Source organism: Kryptolebias marmoratus, linkage group LG16 (assembly GCF_001649575.2).
Source record: "Kryptolebias marmoratus isolate JLee-2015 linkage group LG16, ASM164957v2, whole genome shotgun sequence".
Lineage (NCBI taxonomy): Eukaryota > Metazoa > Chordata > Actinopteri > Cyprinodontiformes > Rivulidae > Kryptolebias > Kryptolebias marmoratus.
Window position 1 is genome coordinate 3,653,756 of NC_051445.1, and position 19,450 is coordinate 3,673,205.

Genomic DNA, 19,450 nt, shown 5'->3' on the forward strand with positions numbered 1-19,450 from the left:
TTCATGTGTAATTTGCTTATGTGCAAAAAAAGAAAAAGAGAAGAGAATATTTGCAATGTTTTTTAAATTTTTAGGACATTTCAGAAGTTAGGGTTTATGACTTCAACTGTGATTGCCTGGAAAAAAAATCTCCAAAAATTATGAAACTTAAACGGAGATTGTGTAAAAAAATCATAAAAGATATCAAAATGCCAGTTCAGACGTGTAAAGTTCAACTTTCTGTGACACGTTTAAACTCTGAATGACGTTTCTACCGTCAAGTTTGTCTGAGCTACAGAGCTCCACGGAGGGCTGGGTTTTCCCATCTGTTTGGAAAAAATCCCATTGATCACCATTGTTTTAATTTAATTTAGTCTTTTTTGTAGTTTTTCTTTTGTCTAGTTTGTGCAACATACTGTGACCAAAAGTCATAGTGCACTATTCTCCAGTCGAGCTACATGTTTCTTGTATAATTTGCATGTTTTATTTCAAACATACGTAATAAAATACAATATGAGATTTTTTTTTACAGAATAATAATTAAGATACTTTAATGTGTATGCATTGACACTATTATTACCTCAGTTAGAAAGTTTGTTTTATACAAAGTGAATACAAATTAAAAGCTGCTTCTATCTGATGAGCTGCAGCATCTTTGTGTTATTTTAGGTGAAAAAGCTTCAGTTGTCCCTAATTTACATGATGAATATCTGGAATTAGAACTTAGGTTGCAGATGTATTTATATAAGTTAATTAACATTGATTAGGTGACCTGCTTGAAGCCTGATGCATTTGTAACTTAATCAAGGTAAACACTGTGTGATGCTTGGTGCTCAATGTGACACTTCTTTGAGATATTATCAGGAATCCTTCCTTTATATCTCTAAACCACTGATTTGTTCTTGGTGATAAAAGTTGGTGATAAAAGTTGCAGCAGAGCTGTGCTGCACCTCATGTTTTCCTTAGAGCTGTCTTATTTCAGTGAACCTCCCACCCGAAGCACCTACTGTATCCTCCGGTTTGGTTCGCTCTTCTGGCTCGGATTCAAAGATGAGATCCACTCGAAACACTCAGGCAGTGATTGAGCAAATGCTGCAGCATTAACAGATTCCACCTACACTGGTTGCCCCGTGTCCCGCACCTATAAATTACCACCCACATCTGACATTTCTCCAGCGAGGCAAGGCGATGATGTTCATTGACGGCTGTTTATGTAATTGTTAGCTACATACGGATGAAACATAGATCCTGACAAAGTTTCACTGATGTTGACGACACTAACGCTGTTGTCACTTTTGGACTCCAACCGTCGACGCTAAAGTTTTATGCAAAGATTTTGCAAAGGAAATAGCACTTTGAGTATGTGTTGTGAATGACTTCAGCAATCACACCAAATTGTAACACAATATTTGTGAAATTGGCTGAATTTTAGCCTTTTTCCTCTGTTAAAAACAATATTGTGAAGAGTGTATTTAACCATCGTAGTGTGAATGATTTCTTTGTGTCCCCCTCATGTTGAATGAGCGTCCTTGTGCGCTTCTGTTTCTCCTCCATCATGTTGTCCTTGCCAGCGTGTAGGTGTTCAATTTTTCTCCCTGCTCTGACTCACAGGTGTAACTTTTATTTGTGCTGGTCGTCCTTGTTGGTGCTCCTCCAAAACTTCTCGTGTTGTGACTGAAGAAGGTCACACAATAACCCTGACAAAGTTTCATGCGCAGCTTGACAGCGATGGAGTTCTTCTAAGAGATATGTGTTTTTAACAATGCTGAGTTGGCATTGTTCTCAGACTCTTGGTGGCCTTGAGCAGTAATTTACATGTTTCTGTGCTTAAACAAGACGTGAGTGAGCATGTTAACGTGGGACAAATGATGGAAGAATGCGCAAAAAGCAAAAAATATATCACTTTGGTTTGCCTCTTTGTGTTGACATGCTCTAAAATGGCTGCTTTCCACAGCCTTCAAGCCCTAAAAAGCTGTTTTTTAAAGCGATATGTGGACGCTGTGTGTGTCGGTGTGTCCTTGGTGAAGCGAGTCATTGAGTTCACGCTCGTGCACACAGTTTTCTCTTCTTGTCTGGCTGCGCTCGCTCTCTCCTCCACTGCAGACTGTCACATTAGCATTCAGTCCGCTCATCACATCTCTCCATGAATACACACACACACACCTGCCGTGAAAACAAACCAGCTTTAACAGACAGACAGGTAATTAGACAGCTGGATATGTTTGGTTTGTTTGATGCTGTTATTTTCTCTTCAGCAGCTTCACAATCGAAAAGAGAAAATGCTTCTGCATCCCATCCTTCACACAGGACAGAATAATATAATCAGAATTTATCCACTGCAGAATGTCATGTTGCCAAAAGTATTCACATTAGCAAGCATGTTGTGTTTTTTTTTTTAATCTACACATCATGAAAGTATGGGACTCAGAGCTCTTTTATTGCATTTATAGTAATGAGCTCAGGTTCCTGAGGCTGTTTTGTTGTTGACTTGGCTCAAGAGCTGTAATTTCTTCTGTGTTGAAATAAAAACAAGAGTTAGGAGGTCACTGACACTTATCTAGGCTATAAGATAAGATCCATATGAATAAATTAGTAGACATGTCTGTTTATCAGTTTAACTGAATGCACTTCAGACTTGTGCTTTGCTAAAAGTGATAAATAAATGTTATATTGCTTAGCGTAATATAAAATTGCTACTAATTTAGCTGCTAATTAAGCAGCTGCAGAACTACTTCAACTTTAGTTTGGATAGATTTTATGTAAGTTTGAGTTGTAAACAAAGTCATTTGCAGTCAGACTCAAAATCCAGGGAGAACAGCAGGTGGTGAAAATGCACGAATGCAGAAGACGTGCACTTCCACGTTTCAGTTTAATGTTAGAGAAAAGGCTCGAGGACATCTTTTAACAAAGTATTTAGATGCATGCACATTTGCTCACACAGAAACCCACATACATGCACATTTTCCCTCCTCTTAAAACCACATTTCTCCATTGGTTATTATCTGGTGTGTGTGTGTGGTGCTCTTTGTGAGCGCTATCTGTAGATCTTGTAGAGTTTGCAGAGCTGCATCAGCTCTACCAAGGCCGACAGCGTTTCTATGGCGACACATCCTCTCTCCATCCCACCACCTGTGGAGCCAGAAATGAAAGCATTTATGTGATGGAGGGAGAAAAAGGCAGACGCTGACGGATCAGAGAATTAGAGCTAAAGACAAAAGGATGGGGAAAGAATAGCGAATATCACGAAGGGAAAAGAAAGATATGAATGAAAGTTTTAGGTGGGAAGACAAAAAAAAAAAGATGTGAGGCGATAGAAAGGCAGGCATGGAAAAAGAGAACGAAAGAAGAAAAGTGAGAAAACCAGAAAGCCGTTTCCAACATTTTCATTTTATGTCGTCATTATTGAGCAGCAGTGAGAATAACATGAGGATAAAGATGTCCCATTCATTCAGCTGTTTGAAGCATAAACACATTAGAAAGGAAAAAAGTTCCTCTTAGTTTGAATGTTTTTACAAAATGCAACATTAAGTAGATGGATTTACGGCGTGTCCAGGGTTTACCTTGCCTCTCTCTCTTGATGATTTTCAATTTTTAAATTTATACCTGGCTTGATTGTAGTACAATAGTTGCTTCTAGGAAATAAAATGTGTTTCTAATTCAATAATTGTTCAAAAAAATCTACTTTTGTCTTAATCTTTACAGACTGACTGTAGAAAATGTTACGTACGTTCTTTATTTACCTCCTACACTGCAACATCTGCTCTATATTACTATTTATCACGTTTAGTTAAATATGTGAAAAGATTTGACCACCTGATATACACAACTGTCGTATTGTTTCTACAAGAGCCTTTAAGCTTTTGTTTGTTTTCCGTCCACCTGCCGACCTCTTCCTCTCCCTCCCACAGTCTGGGTCACCAAACTGGCTGGAGGATCCTAACTGTCACAACCAATCAGCTTCCACTTTACAGTTTGTTATGACCAATCAGGGTGCCTCAGGTCTGTGGGTGGTTTAATGGCTTCCCTCTCCAAAATAATTTGGGTTAAATAAAAGGCAAGATCTGGGGGTCGGCGACAGGCCAGCACTGACTAACAACGTTTGGCCCCAAGGCGCCGTCACCCCCCCAAACACACACACACAATCTAAACTCCTATCATTATGGTGATCCCCACCCTTCACTGGAGGAGCTGGAAGCCACCCCAGTTTCCAGTGGGCTATCTTGGCAGAGAGACACAGAAACTCAAAGGTTCACAGAGAAACACTGTGAGGAATCTTCTTCTGAAAAATCCTCAGGTTGTCTCATCTAAAGTGGGAGGGGAACAAACAAAGAATCTTTTATTTGTCTCATTTGGGCCGAAGCTGATGTCTCATGGACTTGGACAGAGTCTGAGACCCTGAAGCCCAGATTCTACCAGCACAGGTCCAGTCTGCCAGTTCGGCTCTAATTGGGTAAAAAAAAACATCACACTGGTCATTGTTGGCCTGGCTGATGGTTGGTGCTTTTCGAGCACCAGTTTTCTAATCAGGCTCCTCCAAAATAAACAAATAAGCAATATATGCATGAAGGTTCAGAGTTTATTTCTGACCTATTTGTTTCACACAATTTCTTTTCAGTACAACTTCATTCTTGTGGAAAAATGCACCAAAAAATGAAACCATTTGTCTTTCAAACAGCCATTTGAAATGAACCTGTTCCATCATAAGATCATCCGTGTTCCTGTTGTTTTCAGTCCAATATGAACTGAGTTCAGTCAGAAAAAAGGAAGTTCTTTGAAAAACAAGCTGAGCTTCTGCAGCTCCATGACTCCAACACCAAACAGCTGTTTGTTGTTGATTTCACCTTTTTTATTCCACTTTAGTGAAACGTCAGACAGACAGGTTGGATGTAGATTATCAATACCAATACCTGGATCAGTTTATGACCTTCAAATTTAACCCAAACAAGCTCCTATTTTAATTTAATTAATATACAAACTGAAATTCCAATAAGATAGTATTTATACACCTGTCCAGGGTGTCCCCCGCCTCTCGCACAGTGACTGCTGGGGATAGGCACCAGCTACCCGCGACCCGGAATGGAGAAGCGGTTAAAGAAAATGGATGGATGGATGGATGGATGGATGGATAGTATTTATACATGATTTTCTTTTGTTTGACGGAGATGCAGTATTTCTTTTTTGCAGGTCATCTAAGAAATTATTGTACTGATCGGAACTCAGTTTAAAATAGAGGTTTTTAATATTTAGAGGCTGTTAGAAAACTACATTTATAGGCTGTAATATAAGCAAGTGATGCCTCCTTTCTAAGTAAAACAAAGGAGGAGGCATGAAATAAATTGTTTTTTTGAAGAGTATTTGAGTTTTAAGCACTAAAGTTGTCATTTTGTCCCTATTTCACATCATGTTTGTCATTCAGAAGTAAAACACAACTCATTTAGATGTCATATTGTTGACTTTTACTTTATTCAGCATGTCAGAAACAAAACAACAGTTTCTGGCAGTTATTACTTTACCTTGGTAACTGCAGTGAAACAGAGAAGGAAAGTGAAGCTTTCTGAGGTCGGCTGCTCAATATTGGCCGTCTATCATAAGGTTTCTCTTTGTTAATCCAATTAGGCTAACGAGGCGTTAAAAGAGAGACATCTCCACTTAATTGGAGCTCAGTCTGACGATGCGGTGTGAGGATTTTGGCAGAATGACATCGCTGTGGTTTTTTAAAAACGGTCTACCTGATCTCTGATCATCTGCGCTTTGGAAACAAGTCTGAGTCTGTTGGCAGCCGAGTGGAAGGCTGCTCGCCTCTTTGATTAAAAATTAGATTTTTAAATGATATTAACATGGAGAGGATTCTTGGTTAGGAAATATTGGGTCCAGGGTTTTTAGTGAATCTACACTTATAAGCTGAAATCCTAAGAGTCGTTTGTGCCAAACATTAAGTCAGATGATATTAGTTTCTGTGTTTTGAGTTCAAGTTTATCTCAAAATACAATTTATCTATGTTTAATTTAAATGATTTATGCAAAGGTATTTCAAGGTTCTTATTTGTTACACCTTAATTTTGCATTTATTTGTGCAGAATGTGGCTTTTTTTTTATTCCAAAGAAGATATCAGCAAAATGTCTGCCCTGACATTGGAAATTAACTGAGAAAATGCCACAGAAATTTCATAAATTGTTTTTTTTACTGTCAGATTTGTAGATTTTTACTCTGAAAATCTGGTATTTTAAGACACATTTTAATTTCTTAGTTTTTTTTAAATCAGAGAAACAAATTCCCTTTTCTGCTTTTCACAATGAAGAATAACAAAATCCATAATTTCTGACATGATTTTATAATTGTTTTTGCTTATATTACTTTAATTCCTACATCAAACTGTATCCTGCTTTGGTCTTTAAAGGCCTGAATTAACCATCTTACAGTCCTATAATACCTGGATATTCTACAGCTGGAAAACATGTTACAACTGCATGTTACTCTGCTTTTCATTTCAACTTATCTTTCATTGATTATATGGAACAACATTTAGATAATTATTGCTTTCCGTTACTGGTAATAAATCCAGAAGCATGTTAGCTATGGCTCCTGGAAACCAGAGTGTATTTATACGACAGCAACAAGTGGCTGCATGCAGACAACCTGGACTTTAAACTGAGTCGAAAGCAGCTTTATTTTTTAAGATTTATTCATTTACAGCCACTGACTGTAGTGTTTAAATTGTTTTGGAGCCTCGTTGCTTTTAAGATGCAAGGATCCAACCCTTATAAACAAGAATGACAGCATCTTTTAGTAACAATTACCTCTTGAATCAGGATCATGCTGTACTTTAATCAGACTGATGGAAGGTGACTTTTGAACAGAACAAAGTTAATAGAAGATCTCTGGAGTGTGATTCATCCTCGGCAGCTGACAGATCGGCACAGCCAGAGTAAAAGTCAGAGAGTCTATCACAGCCCATGAACATCTCTTCTTCTCTCTGGCTTTGTCAGTCTGCCTCTTTCACCATCTTTTCCCATCAATCACGATGCATGTCATCGCCCACACTTTTTCTTTCTGTTCCTGTTCTTGTTTTCTCCCTGTCATTGTGTTCTTTCCCCCCCTGTTCCTCCTCAGCACCTCGACCCATCATCCTTTGTCATTGTTCTCGAAGTTGTGGCATCCTTTAGTGTCTGTTATCCAGTTTTACATTTATCAGGCTTGTTGCAATTTTAGTAAAAGCAGCAGGAGGAGAAGTTTATTAAATTTAAAGCAGAGCATATTCCCATCAGGTGTGTGTGTGTAGTTGTCAATTGGTAAAAGACAGAAACATTTTTCATTTTATATTCTTATCTCCTGCGGAGCATCAAGCATTAGTGACTATAAAGCCTTTGTGCCGTTAAACTAAAGCTGATTCTTTTTTTATGAGTGCATTTGAGAGAAGAAAAACCGTGTGGGTTTTGCATTTTATCTTTTTGGCTCTTCAGTTGATGGGCTAAACAGCAGTGGACTGTGGAACTGCTTGAAGGATTAGCCCAGGGACGACCTAAAAAAATGCTGCTTGCTTCTGATAAATAAAATCTTCATTAAACTCAAGGCTTCCACCAGATGATGTGTGTCTGCAGAGACAGCTTCACGCCTCACGGTGACAGGAAGAAACAGTAACGCTGGTGTAGTCATGTGTAGTTCTTCTTTGCAGGAGTGTAATGTCCTGAACACGTATTCACGACTTTATGATCTTGATTTTTATTGTGTGGAACGTCGATGTTCCATAAATATGAAGGAGATACAGCAGCAGGAGCATCCTCACACCTGCAGATTCACATCTTACTCTAATTACATCAAAGCAAAAAAATAACCAACACAAGTATGATTTATTTCATGCGATCATCTGTCAATACCTTAAAACCTAGCACAGAAATTTGACTATATTTCCGTGCATTCATCTATTTTCTGCCGCATATCTGTGGTCAGGTCACCAAGGCAACACATCCAGGAAGGAAGCCCATCCATCCCAGCAACACTCTGAAAATCTCAAGGTGTTCCCAGGTGAGAGAGGACACCAGCTCAGTGGCCTAGTGGTAGAGTGTCTGCCCTGAAACTGGGAGGTTGTGGGTTCAATCATACCAAAGACTGTAAAAATGGGACCCATTGCCCATTGCTTGACACTCATTAAGAGTGTCAAATGATTCCCGAGCGTGGCACTGCTGCTGCTCACCGCTCCCTCAGGGGATGGGTCAAATGCGGAGAACAAATTTCACACACTCAGGTGTGTGACAATCTTTAACTTTAATCTTTCCAGGGAGTTCTAGATCTGCCCCGGGGTTTCCTCCCAGTGGGGCGGCCCTGAAAACCTCCAAAGGGAGGCGTCCAGGAGGCATCCGAATCAGATGCCGGAACCACCTCAGCTGACTCCCTTCGATGTGGAAAAGCACATCCCTACGAAGGAAGCTTGTTTCAGTCGCTGGTATCCAGGATCTCGTTCTTTCAGTCATGAATCGTACCTCATAACCTCACAGGTGAGGGCTGTAACGTAGACGGACCAGTAAACCAAGAGCTTTGCCTTTCGACTCAGCTCTGTCTTCACAACGAGAGACTGGAGCAACACCTTCATTCTTGTGGATGAGGCTTCAGGCTGTCAGTCCATCTCCTGCTACGTCCTACCACCACTCATCAGCAAGACTCTCAGATATTTAAACTCCTCCTTGAAGCAGAAACTCATCCCCACCCCAGAGAAAGAGTTTGATTTTCTGCACACTGATTTTACTTAAATTTTACTATTAAATCTTTACTTAGAAGCCCTGCAGACATTGTGATGACAGAACCTTTGTTATAATGACAAGTTCTTTAGTTACCGTCAACAAATATCTGATATTAAGTTATGAAAATGAACTAAAATCAGACATCATATTAAAGTTTTAATAACTTTTGTAAATATTTTTAAATATCCAGTTGTGTAAATGAAGATTCTCTGAGAGTGGAGAAGACTTTTTAAAGATTAAACTCTCCGAGGTTCATGATCGGAGCTTAACAGAAGTCAGTAAAGATCCTCACAGATATCCTCACATATGCCATTAGGAGGAGGAGATCAGGCAAAGCTCCTTACAGGATCAAGAGTGCACTGCAGGGGATCATGATGGGAACTGAACCCCTTACCTCTGACAGGACTTTTTCTTGTCTAAAACAGAAAAAATATATTTTTTTTTTTGCACGTGCAGATATTGGATCATCTAAAAAGTGGCCAGACTGGTTTAATATTATTATTATTATTGATAAAATGGAAGAAATGTAATTTTTATCACATGGCACATAAAATGTCTGGCGATCGTGTAATTTCCTGTTATTGTAGGATCTTTGTTTAAAGCCATGCCAGGTGGTATGCAGTCCTTCAAGGAATGCTGGTGTAACATTTTGGGTTTTTATAGTCTGTTTGGTTTGCCTTTCCTGGCTCTGAGTTTTCTATAATCCCTGTTTTTTCAGTTTAATGTAACAGAATGTTTCACTTATCTTGTTTCTGACAGGTTTTCAGTTTTAGTTAACAGTCGGCATGTGTGATAAGTTGTGTTGCAGTGAGAACTTTAAAGTTTTCAGCACTCAGTTGGCATGAAATATTTTCCACATGCTAATATCGTAGCTACAACTCAGCAGACTTGATGTGGCTCCTAAGGTTTAAGGGGAAATTTTCTTTTTTTGTTTGAGCCTAAAATGTCATGATCAACAGTGGGAGCAGAGCACAGAGAAGAAGCTTTCAGATTATGTAAACTGGAGTCGATTTGTTCCAAGGAAATGTCCTGAAGTAAACCAATACCTATTCCTGAGTTATCCAGTCTGCAGGAGTAATTCTGTGTTTTCCTGCTTTCTGTTTTCTGAAAATCCCTCCTTGTGTCAGTGTGGAGTTAATCTAAGAAGAACAGTGCTGCATCAGTTTCTCAGCGATCAGGTTGGCTTCACATATTTAGGTTGTAGATTTCTTACATCTGTCGAGACATTGTTTTGTCTGAGACTCACCAGGATCATCATCAGTGCACCCCCAAATCCTTCCCCTCCTCAAACCTGTAATCCCTAATCCCAACTACCCGTCATTCAAGTACATTAGTGAGTTATTCCTTTATTGCAAAAGAGGGAACGACTCTAAAGCAGCTTTTTGCACAAGTCGACGAGCCCCCCTCAGATGGAGTAATCAACTGGAGGATCCGGCCAATAGGGTCTCATTTTATTTTATTTCAGTCATCAGACTCTTTGAGTCCATTCTGTTCATTTTTTAGTGTTCAAAGCTGTGGCAGTAAAATGTTAGGTACTTGACTAGAGCTGAATTTAGAAATAGTAAACGGAACCGCATACAAAAACTACAAATGCTGCTTTATTAAAAAAAAGAAAAAAGAAAATAGAAGATTTTTCTCAGCTCTTATTTTCAGTTTTTCCCTGTTTCCACTCATCAGGTTTGTGTGTTAAATCAGGGTGTCTTTTTTATTTTTGACCTATTGATACTTGGCTATTTCATGATAATTGGTTTTGACAACATGGTGGTTAAAAGATTAACTTTATTTCCACATCTGGGTGTAAAAAGCTCCTATCTCAGCAGTTTTACTCTGAAGAGTTTGTCTTGATTACTTTGATAACCACCAGTTCTTCTCATAGACACTATTCCTTTCCAGACTGACAAATTTTTCCTTCAACAGTTTTATTTATCTTGGCAGAGGTTAATAAAGATTAGCAGTTACTTTTGATATTTGTTTAACAGGCATCAGAAAGAAGCTGAGTGGATATAATGATTAGATAATTCTGTGTTTTAGCTTGCAGTAGAGAAAAACAGCTTTTTAATTCTCAAATATGAGAAAAGCCCAACTGATAATAGACTTGTACTGGAAACAGTGAATCAAACAAGGCTCATGCATGCAAAGAAGGAAGGTCATATTTAAAACTTTGATTCTTGTTAGCAGCACTTTGCTATCCTGGACTTGACTCCTGGCAAGTGTCATCGTACAAATATCCTAGATTTGCATCAGGAAGAACTTCTGGAAGTTAACAAAAACACAGAACTGTCAGATAACTTTTCCATTTTTCAGTTCCAGTTTTTATCTGCACAATTTACGCAGCAGATTCTGGCAGGAAGTTTGTTTCTTTGAGTCAAAACACCTGTAACAACTTTATCTGACTGAACCTGTTGGTGCAGTCAGACACTACAATAAATCTACATTTACTGACAGTGGCATGGAATAAATTATCAAGCAAATATTTCTTCCTCAGAGTACTTCAATTAGGACTAATTTATACTAAGAGGTTTTTCTCTGTTTGCTTGCAGGAGCTCTCATTGGGACCAATGCAACTGAGCCAGAGAGCAAAGTCAACATCACCTCTCCATTTATCGAGGACGATGGGCCAGGAAAGTTAAATGAAGTTATCGCCACGGTAACCGGAATGAGCAACTCTGCCACTTCTGACCTGATCAGTACTGTGACCCCGAGGGCGGGCCGGGCGCCACGTGGAGACAAGGAGGAGGATCAGAGCAGCGGCATGTTCGGCGAAACGCTGGTTCCCACGGTGGAGGAAGTGAGCGTGGCGGCACCACCCCAGATCAGCCCTGATTCAGCTGAGACGGAACACCTGTTGCCTAGCAACCCTCATGTACCTGAAGTCCTGGAGGGAGAGGAGGTGAGGGATGAAGAGGAGGAACGTCTGCCACACACCGACCCACCTTGGGTTCGTGTCAAAGACACAGCCGTGTTTGATCTGGACCACCTGACCACCACCACTGCTGCCCCGCCACCAGCCACCACCAACCCCTCCAACCCAGACGTCCTCCACGTAGACTTCTTTGACCCCTCCTCTCGTGGGCGTAACCTAGACCTAGCCCCTCCCTCTCCTTCATCTCTGGCCCACGAGCTGCAAGGCGGTGATGCAACTTCCTGGGCAATGTCGGAAACCTACGACTATATTACCCCCTATGAAGACGGCGTGTCTCCCACTGTCGACGAGTACACCTACAGCACCACAACCGATGTCTATGAGAGCGATGAAGACCTTCGAGAAGCTGCTGGGTCTCCTGCTCGCTCCAAGCCCCGGGTCCCAGGGTCTGGCTCCTTCTTCCCCGGCATCGGCATTCCAGTACCCAACATTCGTGGGGTGGCAAACCCAGCCATCTCATCTAATGGATGCAGAGTTGGCAGCCAGATGGTAAATGGAAGCTGCCGCTCGGCCTGCGAGATGCAGCCCAACTATTGCTTCAATGGAGGACAGTGTTACCAGCTGGATGGAGAGGAAATTTTCTGCAGGTAAGAAGCAGTATGGAAATGTTAAACTCTGTTCAGAAATCCTTCATCCAGAGATGGATTTAGATTTACATAAAGAGTTTCACAATTAAGTACCAATTCTTACCTCTGTTCAGAGTTTCTTGAAAAGTAGTTTTAAACTTTTTGAGTAAACCACCATAAGAAAAAACAAACTTTTTAAATTCCTTTGAGAGGATTTTTTTGAAACCACAAGCAAAACTCAAACTCACACTAAAATAAACATTATGACTAAAGCTGCATCCACCACAAATTACAGTAAAGCCTTTCCTCAGGACTTAGTCCAATATAGACCCTGTAGTCATGAATCCAGGTGGAAGTCAAAAGTCAAACAGATTAGGAGAATTATTTATTATTATTTATATTGGGACAAAATGTTATCATACTTTTAAAAAATATATATTTACCCTGATGGTTCATGTTATTAATGGGCCATTCTTCTTTCCAGAGCAGTTTATGCTCAAACGGACAAAATTAAATAAAAGTGAATATTTTGGCCAATAAGACGCACATGGCTACAGCTTTTTAAACTTGTTCTCTTCAAGATCAGCAGAGTTTAGAAAGTCTGAGAAATGTGTCAGCTCTGCAGTTGATTTTACAAAACTTCCCCATAATCATAAAATGAATGAACCAACCAATCAGAGAGGAGAAACTTCCAATTATTGAGCAGCTGTGGAGATTAACATGCAGATCTATTCACAGTGCTGATTATCCCCATGACTAGAGCTGTTTCTATATATTTAAGAACGACTTATACAACCTTCTCAACTGAACATAAACTCAAATTCACCGCAGACATCTCTGACTGAACTTAAAGAATTAAGATGTTGGATGTTTTAGAAAACCCCCTCAGAGAGGTCAGATTAACCTACACCAAAAAAACAAGGTCAGTGATTTATGTCCTCAGACAACCCCCATCTCTGCCTTCTGCTCACTGAGGATTTATAGATTTTTTTTTATCCCTAGTTGTGGTCATGACCCTGGTCTTAGCTCATCTTTCAACCCCCACCCGTCTCTGTCAAAACAAAGCACTTAAATCAGAATTTAAACAGGTTTTTTTTTTATTATGATTATTTCAAGAGTTTTTAATCCAATCAACAGGTTGCAGCAAACATATTGCCTCTCCAAAACAAAAGTTTACATATTTTATTTAACCTGATTTTAAAGTCAACTTACAAATAAATAAGATCTGTTTTACAATATAAATTATCTTTACTCTCAAATAAAGGCCTAATCAGCACAAAAATGTAATTTAGAGTTTGTAGTTTTCAGAACAATCAAAATATTTTCTTTATTCTTGAGGGGAAATATACAAATGTTTAAACTTATATTCATATATCAACCTAACATCAATATTATCTGATATTCAGCTTGTTTACTACCATCAGTCTGTGTATTTTTTGATGTTTACTTCACACAGACAGAATAAGTCATTGAATGACATCCACGCTTTATTAAATACAGTATAAGAAACTGTCAGCTAAGGTTTTGGTGGCATTAGTTGATTTTACCTAAAACATGTCTCTGGTATGATGTAACTTTGTACTTTCTGATAGTCTTGCATCACTTTTGCCTGAGACGCCAAATAATATAGAGTTTTCTTGTATTCATCAACAAAAATTTAAAATTTGGATCCCACACATATTTATTCACAGTGCATTTAAAAAAATGGCTTGAGCCTAAAACTTTGGAAAGTATAATCCTCCTATTAATATATAACAGTTATGTTAGAAATAAAACAATGAAAGACCAATTCAGAAACAAAGTATTTGGTTGATGATTAGGCAGAAAAAACGTGCAGATATTTAGGGCAGATTTGGGGCTGCAGTCAGCAGAAAGCAGCAGTGATGAATCTCCTGAGAGTGAGTCAGAAACATACTGACTGCTGGGCAGAAGCATGATATGGGTCAATGGAGCGCTGGCACAGATAAGGACCAAAATGCTCCTCTGTGTGTGTGTGTGTGTGAAGGCACAACTGTGTGTACGGTTACACATGAGGTTGAGTTTACTCATAAAACAGTGAGTTCATTTCAGTTGAATTTTAATTTCTGTATGCGCTGGTGTTCGCAGCTGAACCAGAACTGTTTCATACAAGAGGATAAATTAATTACAGAGATGTGAATGTTTGGGTCTTGAGCCCTCTGCAGTAAAACACACAACCCTTTGAAGTGCTGTTCACTGACCTCAGACCAGCCATCTTAACTCACTTGTACAGAGAGCTACATTTAATTGATTTCAGATTACTGCTTGTCACTGCAGCCAGTTTTAGCTCTAAATGTCGTCTGTCAAGTGATGCATGTAATTTCATTCTGATGAAAACAAGAAATTATGCTTTCTGAAACACTGAGACTCCTGCAGGAATCCCAGATTACCACATTTTAAGCCACACAATGTTACCAACTCCTAAATCTCTCTGGATAGAGAAATCTTCACCAATTCAAACCATTAATACAACTCAAAGTGTTAAAGTTTGGCGGCTTACCTTTACCTTTCATTGGCCATCTTGACCAACCTCTTCACAGGGGCAGCTTTTTTAAAAAAATAGGATCTTAAACTGTTTGTTTCAAAGGAGAAGAAGAAATGATACAACATGTTAATGTGTTCCTTTTGTAGCCCTAAAATTTAAATTAAAAACCTGTACCTGTAAGCTGTGGATGCGCATTATTTACATCTCTAACAGATGCAGATGTTAGTAAGAAGATATAAATTATATGATATGTTTTAACCAGAATAATGTACTAAAAGTTAAGACATTTCAGCCAGGGCTGCTTCCATTTAGACCTTCTTTATCCCCCGCTGCCAATTGTGAAAGGTAATAATGTTTTTGCCCATTAGCAAAATATCTTGTGAACCAATGTATCGGCTTTAATGCAACTCTCAGAAAATATTTACTGACTGAACAACTACATCATTTACAATGTTTGACCAAAAGGGCCATAACCCCATTCAGTCCCAGGATAGGATGATTTAAGTTTAAAACTCTGGCATGAAAGGTAGTGGATGATAAGCTTTTCTTCAAAGAATGTTAGGCCTATAAGCTTTTTTTTCTTCTCTTTTTTTTTTGCAATGATAAATTATGGTGTTACGTCGAAATAAATAGGCCTTTTTATATCCTAAATAAAACATGAATAGAGACAGGTTGAACATTTCTCAAGAAAAGCAATGATGTACACCTACCTTAAAACAGAATTAAAAATATAATGATCTTAAGAATGGAAAAAAATAACCTCCATCATGTATTAAAGCTTCCATTTTAACAGATATGGTAAAATTCACTCACTTGTTGCTACCCAAATCATTAATATCTTTTTTCTTTTTCATTAAATCTCTGTTGCAAGATTTTAGCTCTAAATCCCAGCCAGTTTCTAAAGCTTCAGAGTGATAGGATCTTCTTCTTTAAGGTATCTGTGGCATCTCCGGTGCTGGCTCTCCTGTCCTCTGACAGATGGGATCTGACAGTGTTTGTGTCATAAACTGCTTCCTTTTCTGGAGCTGCAGAACCAAGGACCATATTCGGAGAAAGGGAGGGAAAGACCGAGGGGAAGCTTCCAGTAAAGGCAAATAAAGAGGGACAGAGAAAGTGTTTATGTTCTGATTTTGAGAGAGGCAGATTCAGAAGGAAAGAGACTAAAGGAGCAATCGTCAGAAATGAACGTAAGACAGTATCAATGGGACGTGAAAGAGAAATGAACCGAGAGAAAATAAAAGCAGAGGTGGAAGAGAAACTGAGCGAGAGAATGAGTCAGAACCTTGTAATGCTTGCCAGTATGGAAACGACTCAGCTGAGCCAGGTTCAGTTTACTGTGGTGTGTGTTGCAGCTTGATGTAATTAAGAACACCAACAGCCACCTTAGATTGTGTGGTCATAAGATGAAAACACTCACAAATGCACAAAAACATAAAGACAGAATCCACACGCAGGATTATGGGTGTTTTACGGATCACTTTAAAGTCAAAGAGCATAGAGAGGTGGAACCAGGCCAGGGGTCAAACACAGGGGAGATTAATGGCTGCTGAGAACTCACACACACACACACACACACACACACACACACACACACACACACATGTAAACACACATGCAATCCACAGCTTGTTTTTGCCAAAAGAGATCTGATGGAAATATTTTATCAATGACAACACACTCACAGATTTGCACAAATTAGCTTTTGGCTTTGAGCGTCCCGCTGCAGGTTATCTGAAGCGATGACTCCAAGTTAAACTTTAAACCTGTCTGCATGGCAAACAAAGACACTCATTTGTGTTTTCTCACTGATCTTTATGTGCATATTCTCCAGTGCAGCACATCTGTTTTCTCTGTCTCTGTTTTATTTCTTTCTCTCAATTTCCAGTTCCTCTGAATGCTCTTATTTTGAAAGAGTAGCCATCACTAAATCCTTTCCAACGGATATATTGATATAAAAAATAGTGGAGTTCTGTTACGTTTTTCCCCCTCAAAGTACAACCAGATGCTGATGGAATTTATTACATCTGAAATCAGCTCTACCAAAGGGATTTTTATTTAACTCCTTAAAGTCAGGGTTTGTTATGATGTGATATGACTAACAGCTAAATAAAATACTAGGCACTGAATATGTGTTTAATAAATAATCATTTCAGTCATTTTGCTGCTGAAATATATTTAGGACTCCCTTAAAGTGCTATTTCAAAGATGGTGATAATAAGAAGGTGATAAAACCTCTCTTCTGCTAAAACATTTTATTTGTAAAGCACTTAAAACTTCTCTTTTAAAATATTCAGTCAGTACAACTTTCCTACAAGTCATTATAGGATCACTGGTGACATTTACTCCTTAGGTTAATTATTTGTTATTTTGGTGATAAAACAAATGAAAAATGAAGCACCTGTGCCAGAAACCAACAAAAAGTTGTTGTATAAGAATGTATAAGGCAGATTTGTTAGAGTTGGATCATTTTATAGTTTAAAACTGGTCAGCAAATGTTAGGAATGCATGCACTGCATAAATTCACTGTGTCCCAATTAGCTAATTATGGTAATTACAGTTAAATTAAACAAATTTAGTCCACATTGTTTGAGACATAAATCTTTACTGAGCCTGGCTCTGAAGCTGATGGGTCTACTAAACCTCTCAGAAATAAATTAGTGGCTGTAAAAAGATATTGCCCCCTGATGGGCAAAGCTTCTGTGCAGCCACTATTCATTGTTTTTTTATTGTTTTGATACATTATTATAAACTCCTGTCTGTGCCTTACATCTTAAGGAGAAACTGAGCACCTTCCGGGCTGATTTAATATGATTTGTCAGAAGCGGAGCAGTTTTTGTGAACCGATCCTTTTCAGTTTCAGTAAACGGCTGCAGTGCAGAGTGACACAGGGCTCATCTGTGAATCTGTAATTAGTTTGCAGTTTATAGTGTTGTGACTGCTCTCTGGGGATCCAGAGGTTTTATGTAAATAGCTTTTAGTTACAGTCAGATAAATCTCTGCTGAATGAGTCATTAGCAGCACTAACAGTCTGACTGCGCGCGACAATAGGAACGACAGGACTTAGCAGAACTGCGGACGGTTCTGCAGAAAATGTTACGTAAATGTGACAAGCAAAATGAAATGAGCCAAATTAGGTGTTTATTACTAACCAGATGTTGCAGCTGGAGGTAAGTGTTTATCCAGCATGCTTTGCTGTGCTTATACTCTTAACTGCAGTGTTTTTCATCTCTGGTGACATCAGCTGACACTAAAAACTTGTTCAGCAACCGAGGGTCATTTATTCAGAACGTCCTAGTTCTTTTCTTTTCATGCTTTACTGCTTTACCTTGAAAGAAGGATTCAAACATATCACATCATGATTTCTTTACAATAAAATCACAATTTTTCATATTGATTTTTAACTACTCATTTCATTATTGAGCAAGTTAACTAACAGTGCAACCAACCTATTTTTCTGTGTATAATATAAAAAAATAGATTTAGAAAATTTTAAATCAGTGGATCTGCTTTTTTTTGTTTTTTTTAGAACATTTTATTCATGATAATTAATAATTTCAAGACTGAAACAAACAAACATGATAATTAGTGTTTAAATTAGTGGAATTCTTTTATGGCCAAAAGGAGAATACTGATTATGTTGCTTTTAAATCCTTTTTCAGTTCTCAGACAGAAGGATTAAACAATACTGGCTGATTGAATGGTCCAGTTTTGTCCCCATTGTGGCTGCTAATAAGGATATAATGATGCCATCTGCATAATGGAAGCCAATATTTTATTTAAGCTGTTTTGTTCTAAATGTGCTGCTGAGTTGGCACCACAAGGAAATATTCAGTTCTGTCTCTAATCTGTCTTTATTTAAAGGCAACAACAAGTTTAGAAGTTTTGTTTGGACTTTTCAGCTGTGTCAGGCCTTTGTCGGACTCTCTTATATAAATCGTCTTTGACTTCCAGGTAAAACGAGTTCAAACACACAAAAAATCATCAATTTGATTTAGTTTTCATATGTTTGTTTCTATATAACAGTCCCAGTCTTGTTCTGCTCTGTTAAACACAACTTGACAGCATCTGCCAATTCTTTTATTTTTTTTATATTTCATACAAAATTATTATTATTCAACTCAGCTTCACTTCATATTTTTCCGCTTGTCATCCACAGCCGTCACACATGGCTCCATGGGATCTCCTCCCAGTGATGCAACCTCTAAAAGAGTTCAGTTTGGTGGAGTTGTCTTCAGGACATTAGCTTTACCCCATTCTAACTCAGTCAGACATCTCTTCGTTGGTCAAATAAAACAAAGAAACAGAAAACTTTATCCTCTGTCTTCCTTAAAGTTCTAATTTGAGGAGATCAAACTCCAGTTGTTTCTTCTCCTCTTTGTCAGGCTTGTAAAGCTTGCCCTCAGCCCGACCTGGAGTTTCCTTTCCCCTCCCAAAGCCATTAGCAAAATCAGAAAGTTTCCCTTTTTTTGGGGGGAAAAAGAAACTCAAGTTTTTTTGTTCCAGTGCCAGTATCAGAGAGTTTTTAGTGGCAGCACAGTGTACTCTCTCCTGTCCTCTGCTGGCCTTCTGTCCACACATCTGGAGGCTTGACAGTTTTTACTTACTTCTCTGCAGGTCTTGCAAAAAATATGTTTTGCTTTGAGCATAAAATGTGTAAAAAATAGACCTGTTTTTAATGCAAAACTGGAGTTTATGCTAAAATATTCAGCAACCTTGTGCGTCCTCTCCTGTCAGTGGCTATTTC

General features: G+C 38.6%; 1 protein-coding gene across 9 annotated transcripts in view; it reads left to right on the forward strand.

Moving 5' to 3' along the window:
- cspg5a (chondroitin sulfate proteoglycan 5a) overlaps nucleotides 1-19,450 on the forward strand; it is a 44,917-nt gene that overhangs the window by 7,287 nt on the left and 18,180 nt on the right. For all 9 annotated transcript variants that reach the window (XM_017428608.3, XM_017428607.3, XM_017428602.3 and 6 more), the window contains exon 2: nucleotides 11,255-12,224. In XM_017428608.3, coding sequence (XP_017284097.1) covers nucleotides 11,255-12,224 — 970 coding nt within the window. The remainder of the gene's footprint in view (nucleotides 1-11,254; nucleotides 12,225-19,450) is intronic.